Consider the following 11,530-nt stretch of genomic DNA (forward strand, 5'->3'; position numbering starts at 1 on the left):
GGCAGCCTTGCGGCAGCTCAGGGGCTGTGGGGGAGGCACGAGGCGCTGCCTGGCCGTGTGCAGGCAGGGGTTAAGCATTCTGAATTTGCAATTTGCAGCCAGCTTTCCCATATAAGAGCACTGCACTCATTGGCTCTCCCCTTCACTGAGAAATCTAGCCAGTCATTTCCTGTGCAAGCCCTCCTTCACTTTGCAAAAAGCCACACAGTTGAGTAAATCACAGGGATCCGGGGCTGTTCCTTCTCACGGGAACCTTGGATTCCCTCATGGACCAGCCAGGAGCTCCACACTGTGCCACTGCCAGGCTGCTGGAATGAACATGGGCTTCCCTGCATGGCTTCTCACCCATGGATGGAAATAATCCTGGGTCTGCCTTCATGCCAATTAACACTTCTTGGTGCTTGACTTGGTTTCTGCTGGGAGGTTACTTCCCCTCTGAAGGATCCGTTGGGACTCCTTGTCAGATCAGTTCTTGGGTGGAGCTTGCAGCAACTTCTGGTAAGTGCTGAGCTCTTCCGACAGCAGGGCTTGGTGAGGGCTCAGGGAGGAAGAGCTCAGTTCTTGGGAACTTGAGCTGGCAAGCAGAGAGTGCTCCCTGTGCTCCCAGGGATGCACAGGGCGGGTGGATACATCAGAGGGTCCTTTTTTATAGGACCATTTTGCTCTTGCTTTTAACCCAGACGCTCTGTCTGTGCAAGACTGACAATAAATAACTCTCTTGAGCGCTGTGGAGAGATGGAAACTACAGCTGAGGAATGATTCTGGGGAGAGGAAGACAGAAAAGCACAAGCAAACTGTTATGGAAGTGCAAACATCCTTCTAAAGGATTCGGCAAATGTACCAGTAAGTGTTTTGGGGAGGGAAGCAAGTCTGAGGTGGGATTAAAGGGTGTGTGCAGAGGAATGTTTGTCACTGGAGCGCAGACTAAACGGAGTGTCTGGATTATCATAACGGTCTGTCTCCAAATCAGCCCTTGGATTTCCTGCCGTGAGCTGCCTGAAGATGGGTTGTGGCTGTTTTCTGCCCAGACCTGTGTTTCTTCACAGCCTAACCTAAGCCAGAACGCTTATGCTGTGTCCATTTGCCTCTTTGCTGGTGCAGGCTATGGAGTCTGGCTGTAGCCCCAGCGAGGGAGATTTCTCTTCAGAGGAAACCTGTTAACCCTTTGGAGGCAGTGCCTGGGAATGAGCAGGAGCTGCTGACCAGAGCTCTGCTGCAGGTTGGTGACTGTGGATGTTTAATTTCTGCCTCACAAACCCTGTGAAAGGATTCCCTTTCCCTGAAACCCCACACCCATGCACTGTGCCTTGGGTGTGGTCTGAGATGTACCCAGAGAGACATGGAGAGATGTCTCCAAAGAGTCAAAACAGAGTTCAGGAAGCATCAGATGAGAGAAGGGGGCTGGCTGGGAGCTCTGCTGGTGCTGCTGCTCTGTGGGCAGCAGCTCTGGTGGAGCTGTGCCCTGTGCAGGCTCCCAGGGCTGTGTGTGTCTGCAGGGCAGGGGGTGTGTGCTTGCCTTGGAGCTGGGAGCTCCAGTTCTGTGCTCACATGGACAACCAGCAGCTCCAAATATTGGGGAGGTCCCATTCATTTTGCCCCAGGATGAAATGTCAGACAGTTTGTGCAGGTGTTTCCCTGTCTGGACAGCCTAAAGCCTCCCAGCAGGGACTGTGGGCAAACTTATCACTGTTCCAAAGAGGGCCCTCAGTGAATCTTTATCTTTTTGGCCACTTGGTGACCAGCCTGTGCCTGTGTTGGTTGCACTGAGACAAGAACAACGATCACAGACTCCTAAAGAGCCACTTTCCTTGCCTTTTATGTCAGGAACCTGTGCTGCTGCCAACAGGTGAGGTCATCCCACACAGGGGGTTCAGATGTGCTGCAGACAAGTTGCCTGTGCTTCATGAACTGCTTCTAAACCTCTCCTCTACTGGAACCCCATTTAGGACCCTGATCCTTGATTCAAATACTCCTCCTCCATGCAGAGTTTTACCAAATCTCCCTCTCAAGGGACCCGTGGTCGACCTGGGAACTTTGCATCCAAACGCCTTTGGGGTTGGTGAAGAAATTGTGTTCATTCTCCCCATCCCTTGCAGGTTTAGTGGCCCCACAGGGAACATCTTTGCTGATCTGCAGGACCATCTCTCCTGGCAATGGATAAGTTCACAAATGGGCAGCCAGGCCCAGCTCAGAGGAACAGGCTCATAGGATTGCTGGAAACAGATGACAGCATCCAGGAAGATAAACCTGCCTCGAGTAAAAAGGAAGAAAGGTCAGGACATGGAAGGAAAGGAGAGCCACAGCCCTTGGAGACACCTTATCAGAAGGAGAGCAGTGACTTTGCCCCTAAAATCAAGATTAATCTGAATTATCGGCCAGGACTCGTCAGCAAGTGAGTGACTTGGGGGTATTTGATCAATTTGGGTTGATCCAGGTGATCCATCCTGTTCCTGGCTGGTGGGAGCCTATGGATTTTCCCAAGTCTCCACTAAAAGAGTCTATACTAAATCCCACCAGGGATGGGCCTGACTCTGGTCCTGCAGCCATCCTGGGCTCCTCTCTCTGCTCTGGATGCCTGCCAGGGCTGCACATCAGGCTGGGGCTGGGAACAGCTCCAACTGATGGAAAGAGCAGCCACTTAGTAGAATTCTGGGAAATAACTGTCTCTATTTTTCCCTTGACTCAAAAATAAAACATTTCAGTGGGTGTTTTTTTCCCCCCCCACAACAAACTCTCCTCCGTCTCCCTCCTTCCTTCCACTGTCCCACTAGAGCTCGTGGCACGTTCCCGTCCCTGCTCTCCAGAACTTCCCTTCTCCAGAGCTTCCTCTCCAGAATTCCTGACACTCTGCCTTTGTCCCGCAGCCAGAAGGACCCGAATCGCTTTGACAGAGACCGGCTGTTCAGTGCCGTGGTCAGGGGCAGCCCCGAGGCACTGGATGGTTTGCTGGAGTACTTAAGGAGGAACTCCAAATTCCTCACCAATTCCGAGTACACAGGTAGAGTCCTGCTCCTGGAATGGTTTGTTATTCCCGGGGGTAGCAGAGGGGAGCAGGGGAATGTGCTCGTGGTTCTTTGCTTTCTCCAGCCCTCTGTCTTTTATTTTCCTTACATTCACCCCAAGTTGGAGAATGCCATTAATTAAATATATCCTAAGGTTTTTGCCTCAGGACTACTAAAAATACTGATAAGAACCTTTAAAATGAAGATTATATTTGATCTCTGAATCAAGCACTACAGCTGTGTACAAACCCACAACCCATTCAATCCTCTCTCCCTGCCAGATGCAAAGACTGGGAAGACCTGCTTAATGAAAGCCCTGCTGAACTTAAAAAACGGGAAGAATGACACAATCCCAGTCTTGCTGGAAATAGACCAAAAGACACAGAACCCCAGGCCACTTGTCAACGTGTCGTGCTCTGACTGTTTCTACAGAGGTAAGGAAGGATTCCCGTGAGAAGAGCAGGAAAAAAGAAAAGGAGGGGAGCGGGAGCTGCTGCAGCCCCAAGGTTCTGGTGCAGTCACACACAGCCCACTCACCTCTGATTCCTGATTCTGCTCCTGCATCTCCTTCAGCCTTGAGTTATACCCTCCTTGGTCTGTAGAACAGAAGTGATACATGCTTAATAACCCAAGAAGTGAGATTATTTACTTGGGAAAGTATAAAAAGCACTTGTGAAAGTGGTCTGTGGCTGTTAAATGAGCTCTGTTTGCCTGTGCTTTGAGCAGCAGCGTGCCTGTCTCAGCCCTCTCGTGGCTGTTTGGGATCTCAGTGCCAGGCAGGGTGGATTGCCTGCCCTGGTGTTGAATTTCTGATGGTTTTGAGGCTTGTTGAAAGCCCTCAGCTGCCAGCCAGCCCTGCCCACCCCGCGGCTGCAGCCCTCACGGTGACATCGCCCTGGCAGTGGCACACAGTGACAGGGCTTGCTCTGCCCCCAGGCCAGACCGCCCTGCACATTGCCATCGAGAAAAGGAGCCTTGAGATGGTGAAACTGCTGGTGGAGAATGGAGCTGATGTCCATGCCAGAGCCCACGGGGAATTCTTCAGGAAGAAGAAAGAAGGAGTTTACTTTTATTTTGGTGAGTCGCTGTGGAACGTGTTCCTTTGGGGCTCTTATTGCCATGCTGTATGTGATGCCACTACTTCTAGATGGGTTTGCCCCTCTGTTGCCACCTTCAGTGCCCTTTAATCAAGCCCTTGACTTATTTAAATGGCAGAATCCTTTCATATCTGGGGTGTCCACTGTGCATTTCCATCATCTTTGGGTTTATGTGTTTAATCCTGAGTGGCTTCAGACAAACACCAATACTTGGCTAGTTCAGATCTGAGAGATCAGTTTGAGATGTGGGAAGGTGTTTCAGCTGCCCCAGAAACAGAGTAATTGTTTATTGTAAATCCCTTTCAGAACCCAGAGACACTGAGGCAGAACCTGTTCTGTGTTTCAGTGATAAAACTCTGGGCTAAACATATTTTTCTAGGATTGCTTTCCCCCCTCCCCTTTCTTTAATCCTCTTTCACCCCTTTCTGCTTCCCCTCCAAATGCTCTGTCCTGACCTCCTCAGGTGAACTTCCCCTCTCCTTGGCTGCCTGCACCAACCAGCTGGATGTGGTGGATTATCTTTTAAACAACCCCCACCAGAAAGCCAGGCTGCAGGAGCAGGACACCCAGGGCAACACCATCCTCCACGCCCTGGTGATGATTGCAGATGACACCGAGGAGAACACCAAGTTTGTGAGCACCACCTACGTGGAGATCCTGAAGGCGGGCGTGAAGCTCGACCCCACGTGCAAGCTGGAGGAGATTGTCAATTATGACGGGCTAAATCCCCTGCAGCTTGCTGCCAAGACAGGCAAAGTGGAGGTAGGCACAGCCAGAGGGGAGCCCTGGGGTTGCTCAGGAGCAGGGATGGTGTAATTTGCACCCTTGGTTGGTGTCCAGTGGGGTTTGGGGTTGGAGCTTCTTGCACCCAGCCCGTGCTGACGCTGCTGGCAGGGGCAGTGCCACAAAGGAGGGCACCTCCAAGCCACCCAGCTGTGTCCTGCAGAGCCTCAGCTGGCTGCTGTCCCTGCCCTGTCCCTGCTCCCTGGGTTGAAGCTGGTCCCACTCCTGGGGGAGCCAGATGTGGTTGTTGGCCTGCTTTTAGCCAGATCCAGGCGCTGGATGAGGCACAAATCCAGCTGTGTGCTGCTTTGGGTGTCCTTCTGCACCTGCACCACAGGCACACGCCCCTGTTTGTGTCAGATCTTCAGGCACATCATCCAGAGGGAGATCAAGGACCCCGTGTACCGGCACCTGTCCCGCAAGTTCACCGAGTGGACCTACGGCCCCATCCACGTGTCCCTCTACGACCTGTCCTCCCTGGACAGCTTCGAGGAGAACTCTGTGCTGGAGATCCTGGCCTACAGCAGTGACACCCCGGTGAGGCTCTCACCACAGCTCAAAGACAGGCTTTTCCTGCCCTTTTTTATCGTGTTGCTGTATAAGTGTTGCATTTCAAGTTAATGTGGCCTTTCAGGTGATGGTTTCTCTGAGAAAAGGAGTGATTCGTGGGAATGTTTGCAGATTTTGTTATTTGGAGGCTGCTTGGCATAGCTATGACCACTCAGAATTTGTGAGAAATTTTGATCCTTTGTTGTCCTAAGCCTCGGTTTGTTCAAACACCTCGATGAAGTGACTTCTGCGCAATATTTGCTATCTTTCACACTAAAAGACCTGACTGAATAACTCCTTAATGACTCCCCAGTTGAATCCACGCTGCTCCAGCCCTTAAAAAGACCATCCTCTGGTGAATTCCCATTCCTGTTGGCACACAGGTGCACCTTGGTTGCTTGTTTCCCCACAGAACCGGTACAAGATGGTGGTTTTGGAGCCGCTGAACAAACTGCTTCAGCAAAAATGGGAAACGTTTGCTTCCAAGAGATTCTACTTCAGCTTTGTCTCCTACCTGTCCTTCATGATCATCTTCACAGCCATTGCATACTATCAGCCCTTAAGGGTAAAGGTAGGTGCAGTGGTTTTGTCTGGATGGATGGAGCAGAGTTTAAAAGTTGGCATCACTGCCTCTGCCCATCTCCACCGCTTTGGGTGGTTTTGGTTTTGTCTTGCAGCCTTCCTTCCCAGTGGAGTTCACAGCTGGAGGCTTCCTGTGGGTCTCTGGACTGATCATTATCTTGCTAGGAGGCATTTATCTGATCTTTGCTCAGGTAGGGGGATCTCTTGTCTGGTTTCATGGTAAGACAGGGGTAAAAGGGAGCAATCACTGGCATGGAGCAGCAGGATCTGCTCTCCTGACATCAGGATGTGCAGGAGGGAATCCTGCTCTGGGACACTCACTGTGATCTGGCAGTGGCAGGCCCAGCACAAGCCAGGTTGCTGGGCAAGGGGGATCACAGTTCCACAACAGCAAATAATTCTGAGAGACTTCTGTGATTTATGGCATTAAAATGCATCCCTGGCATTTAATGCAGGCTATTAATAAAGACATTGGGCTGAGCCATGATTCAGCCCTTGTTTATCCTTGCCCTTTATAAATAAGGGCTTTTTTCATCTGGGAGGGATGAAACTGGGGATCTTGGAGATGAAAGGAGCACATGGAGCAAAGCTTTGCCTGGGGCAGGGCAGGGCTGCCTCTCTCACATGGCCTGGTTCTGATGAAGGATGAATTGGTTTTGCTCCCCAGAGCCTGTACCTGCGGAGGAGACGCCAGTCCCTGAAGACCATGTGCTCTGACAGCTGCATCGAGATCCTGATGTATGTCCTGGGGCTCCGGCACAGCCACAGCTTGGAACTGGTCCTTTGTGCAGCTGAGTTCCCCCAGCATTGCCACAGAGCTGGACAGCAGGAAAAACAGATCCTCTGCCCTCTCTTTCCACCCCTGCTGCTTCTCCTACTGCTGCCTCTTGTCCTGAGCCTTTTTTTTGTTGCAGTGGGCTTTGCTGGGGGGGCTCTGTGTGCTCCCCTCAGCCTCCCCAAACGCGTTTTATTGCAGCGCAGATCTGCAAGGGCCCTTTTTGCTGAGGTGAGTCACTGCCACTTCCTTTTGTTTCCTCTCCAGCTTCATCCAGGCGTTCTCCCTGCTGCTCTCAGCAGTCCTGTACGGAGCCAGCTCGGAGAACTACGTGGCAGTGATGGTGTTCTCCCTGCTCCTGGGCTGGGTGAACACCCTCTACTACACCCGCGGCTTCCAGCGCACCGGCATCTACAGCGTCATGATCCAGAAGGTCAGAGCTGGGGAAAAGCCTCTGCAGGGAAAGGGTTTGGGCTGTGACGAGCTGGGATGGATGTCCTGTGGAAGCACAGGTGCTGCAGAAAGAGGTTAGGTCAGTGTCTTCATCTACAGCTGCAGCAAATCACTGATTTGGCACTGCTGAGCATCCCAGGTGACACCTGTGTGCCAAAAAACCAGCTCCAAACAGCTCTGGAACCAGTGTGGGCTCCCTGTAGCTGCTCAGCTCGGCCTGAGAAGTGTTTCCAGAGCTGCAGAGGAACCTGGGACTGAAAAGGCAAAGCAGGGTGAAACGAGGTGCCAGGGAAGAATTCTGGTCACCATTTGTGTAAAGCCAATGGAGGTGGAAAGGAGAGGGGGGTGTGTGTTGAAACAATTTGGAAACCATAGTGGGGAGCCAACAGGATATTTATTTGTTTCAAATAACTGTTCATACTAGCAGAGCAACAAAGAAGTCCATAGCACTGTCAGATTAAGCTGCCAATGATATTATTTACCTGTGGAAGTAATTTAACACATATTAGCGTTTTTTAAAACTGGATAAAAGGTGAAAACCTTGCTGTCAGTGCTCCTGAGGGCTGGTTTGTGATGTTATGTGAGATCATCCTGGTGATTTCATGTGACATAAAGGACAGCACTTCCCCTGGCTTGTGTTTCAGACCATCATGAGGGACCTGCTGCGTTTCCTCCTGGTTTACATGATCTTCCTCTTCGGCTTTGCTGCAGGTGAGCCCTCTCTGAGTGATGTGTGGGCTGAGCTGCACAAAGCACTTTCCTGAGGACTCAAATGGTGTTTTCCTCCCAGCTCTGGTGACGCTGATGGGCGATGCCCCCTCAGCGTCTCAGAACAAGTCCCTGGCTCAGCTGGAGAGCACGGGCAGCCACGCCATGTACGGGGGGCTGCTCAGCGTCTCCCTGGAGCTCTTCAAGATCACCATCGGCATGGGGGACCTGGATTTCCAGGAGCACGCCAGGTTCAGGTACTTTGTCATGCTGCTGCTGCTGCTGTTTGTGATCCTCACCTACATCCTGCTGCTGAACATGCTGATTGCCCTCATGAGCGAGACTGTCACCGATATTTCTGGCTACAGCAAGAGCGTCTGGAAGCTGCAGGTGAGGCCCAAAGCCCTGCTGGGGTCTCAGAGTCAGAGGTGCCAGTGCCCGTCTGTCCTAAGCTCAGCTAGTAATGTTCCTTTTATACAAATTTTCACCCTGGGGGTGCATTTTTAGGTGGATTTACACCTAAATTTTGGGTGCATTTTTAGGTGTATTTACAGCTCTCTGCACGATCCACGTGCACGGGTGACCTGAGGCTACTTTGGGAGCATTTTGGGGATTCTCCAAGTGCAAGGAGTTTCTGAGTGGGGAAGATCCAATGGAAAGGCTGGGCTGGGCTCGGTCTGTGCCCTGGTTTCTCTGTGACGTGGGTTTTGTTCTTTCAGAGGGCAATTGCTATTCTAGAAATAGAGAAGGCCTGGCTGTGGCGCCAGGGTGGGAAGAGGAGATCTGGCTGCTTCATGTCAGTGGGGCTCAACAAGAAGGATGAGAGGTGGTGTTTCAGGTAAGACAGATGCACCATTCCGCCCTCACGCTCCAGCCTCCGGTGGGGTCACAGCCTGGGAACCCTGGAGCACCACAGGGAAATTCAGCACTGACTCAACCACACACTCCTGGCTACATCCAAATTTGTTGGTGATTGCCAGGCTGGAGGTTTGAGAATTAATTGATCCTCCAGCATTGCCACTTCTGTATTAAGAACATTCCCTGAGCTGGAGAATTTGAAACCAAACAGACCAGTGGACAATACGCAGGGGGAGAATATATTTTACCTCATGGAGCTTTGATTACAGAAGTTCTTTACTCAAAAAAAAAAGCTCTGCAAGGTGCTGCTGCTACAGCCAAACCATCAGGGTGGTGTTGGCAGGATGACCTGGGTTGGGAGGCTGCAGAACAGTGAGATCTGGCTTGATCTTGACATGCTGCATTCCAGGCATCAGTGTCTTGTTGCATTTTGTCTCTCCAGAGTAGAGGAAATTAAATGGGCAGATTGGGCAAAGGATGTGGGAGTTCTGAAGGAAGAACCTGGAAACACCAGTGACTCAGAAATAAATCCAGAAGGTAAATTAAATCATAAAGAAAGGTCTGCAGTATCCTTTTAGCTTCCTGCTCAGCAAACTGCTCTTGGCATGTTGTTATGTCTTTGGCATTCCAGGCAGGCCAGCTTAAAATTGCTTCCCCACAGCAGCATCACTTGTGGGCTGAGAAAATAAAGATTCAGTGTGGGTCTGGAGCTGGCCAGAGTTTGGAAACAAACTGAGGATGAAGGAGATGCCATTCCTATTCAGCTCTGGGAGAAATGGGCAGGAAACACTGCTGCGGAAAAGCAAGGGCTGCTCTTATTTTTGGATCAATAGCCCAAATATGTGATGCTTTTCCTAGGAAAGGTAAAATTTAGGCTCATTCATCCTGCAGATGTTAAAATCACAGGGCTTTTAGAGCCTGAATTTGGGCATTAACTCTGGCAATGCTGTCAGATTCTGCCTGAGATCTTTGTTTGCTTCCCTTGGTAGAGCTGGGAAGGAATGTGGAAATCAGAGCTGTTACCCTGTTAGAAAGATCTTGCTCAGTCTGGCAGAGCCTGGGCAGGAGCTCCAGTGGATTTGGACACAACCTCTAGTGTAGGTTCCTCCTGGGTGCCAGTTTTCCAGGACCTGGGGAGGTTGCAGTGCTTAAAACATTGCGTGGTGGGTGTTGGGTGTTCCCTGAGCCTTCACCCTTCTAAAGCTGGGTCCCTTTGTCAGCTTCCTGCTGACGAGGGGCTGTTCCTGTGTCCCTGCTGCAGAGACCAGCTCCTGGAGACGGCCAGCACAGAAACCACCCCGAGCAGCTGCCCCAGAGGAGCTGGCCCTGCTGCAGCCCCAGCCACCGGGCACAGAGATGGTGCCTCTGCAGGGACAGCCCAGAGAGCTTTGACAGCTTTTCTGAGCCTGCCTCCATCTTCAGAGGAGCTCTTCTTCCCCCAGCAGCTGGGAGAACTGAAGGCACTGTCAGCAGCAAAGTGCATTTCGTGGAGGACTGTGGTTCAGCCCGTGGCTTTCAGTGTTGTCATGCACTTTAATGTTCATTTCCTCTGAAGAATCTGTTTTTACTTGACTTTTCTCTGCCTGACACTTTCTTATTACTATGCCTAAAGATCCAGTGGTGGGAGCGAGCTCCTGGGGCAGTGGGGAAGGCAGAGCTCTCTGAGCTGTGCAGGGACAATGCTCATGGATAATGCTCGTGGAGTGACCTGGCTGAGGATGGCCCAGCCTGTTCTGTTGTCACAAGGGACTGCACTGAAGTGCTTTGGAATAAAGAGTGTTGTAGAGTCCTAAAAGTTGCTGAGGGTGGAGTTGTCTTCTGTGCTGGTGTGAGTGGACAAACCCTCACCCCGTGGCAGGGTTCCGTGGTTAATCCACATCAGGATCCCCATTTCACACCTCCAGGATGAAATTCTTTGCACTGAAAGCACAGGAGGCGATGTGGATTTCCTGGACCTGAAACTTTGCTGGTGGATTTCTGGGACTTCTGTTTTTCACGGGTTGCTTTGTCTCTGTAATAAACAGCACCAGAATCCTGCTCGTGGCCCCTGAGAGACTGATGGGCCAACACTTTTTGTGTGGTTTTTGCTTCCTGTTACTCATCATGGGCATCCTGTCTTGCTGCAAATGTCTGCAAGGACCTCGTTACTTTTTGTGACTTGTACTCTGCTTCAGGCAGGAGGGGCAGCCTGCTGTAAACTCTGTGGGAAAAGAGATAAAAATGAGCTGTCTCACTTTTCATTCTATTTAACAGTAATAACATGTAAAATTTCTGTAAACAATACAGCAAGTGTACTTAATTGAAAATGTTCATTTTTGGATGCACTTTTAGAGCTTCTGTCTTTCTCAGCAAGGGAGAGAAGGTGTTATCAGTGTGGACTGTCAGTTCTTAACAGATTCCTGATCACTGCTGTGGGAGTTAACTCTTGTTTTTCATGGCCTCATGTCAGTTTATGCAGGTAAAATATCTTTTGGTGCTGCCCTGGATGCTGAATGCCCCTTCCAGTCCAGGGAAAGGTTGGTGAGAATCCCAGGAAAGCTGCAGACCACAAGGGCTGGCAGCACCTTCCCTTCAGTGAGATAAACCATGCAACCTGAGGTCTGTCTCAATTCCACTCTGAGAGTGTGAACCTTGGTGGTTTTCCTTTTGGAGACCACCATCTTAATCCTCACTGCATGCATGTGACAGTCAGCAAAAATTTTGTTTTAAAACTCGTTCCCTGC

General features: G+C 50.9%; 1 protein-coding gene across 2 annotated transcripts; it reads left to right on the forward strand.

The window, feature by feature from the left end:
- The first annotated feature begins 210 nt into the window (after positions 1-210).
- LOC137485820 (transient receptor potential cation channel subfamily V member 2-like) lies at positions 211-10,379 on the forward strand. Of its 2 annotated transcripts, none has more exons than XM_068210543.1 (18): positions 211-498; positions 681-843; positions 1,102-1,223; positions 2,103-2,392; positions 2,865-2,998; positions 3,284-3,436; positions 3,939-4,079; positions 4,563-4,861; positions 5,243-5,419; positions 5,844-6,002; positions 6,109-6,204; positions 6,681-6,751; positions 7,056-7,221; positions 7,886-7,952; positions 8,032-8,339; positions 8,669-8,787; positions 9,250-9,344; positions 10,069-10,379. In XM_068210543.1, exons 4-18 carry the CDS (start codon positions 2,154-2,156, stop codon positions 10,197-10,199), a joined length of 2,355 nt encoding a protein of 784 aa, XP_068066644.1. In that variant the 5' UTR covers positions 211-498; positions 681-843; positions 1,102-1,223; positions 2,103-2,153; the 3' UTR covers positions 10,200-10,379. The 2 variants fall into 2 exon arrangements, with proteins under 2 accessions (XP_068066644.1, XP_068066645.1); XM_068210544.1 differs by having other exon boundaries at positions 214-498; positions 10,028-10,173.
- Positions 10,380-11,530: the final 1,151 nt, after the last annotated feature.

Source organism: Anomalospiza imberbis, chromosome 20, assembly GCF_031753505.1.
Source record: "Anomalospiza imberbis isolate Cuckoo-Finch-1a 21T00152 chromosome 20, ASM3175350v1, whole genome shotgun sequence".
Lineage (NCBI taxonomy): Eukaryota > Metazoa > Chordata > Aves > Passeriformes > Viduidae > Anomalospiza > Anomalospiza imberbis.

Excerpts from the sequence above, each read along its gene's own strand:
- LOC137485820 (XM_068210543.1), top strand. The coding sequence starts at position 2,154 with ATGGATAAGTTCACAAATGGGCAGCCAGGCCCAGCTCAGAGGAACAGG. Across the intron at positions 6,003-6,108 it reads ATCAGCCCTTAAGGGTAAAG|CCTTCCTTCCCAGTGGAGTT; the intron begins GTAGGTGCAGTG and ends TTTGTCTTGCAG. Across the intron at positions 6,752-7,055 it reads AGCTGCATCGAGATCCTGAT|CTTCATCCAGGCGTTCTCCC; the intron begins GTATGTCCTGGG and ends TTTCCTCTCCAG.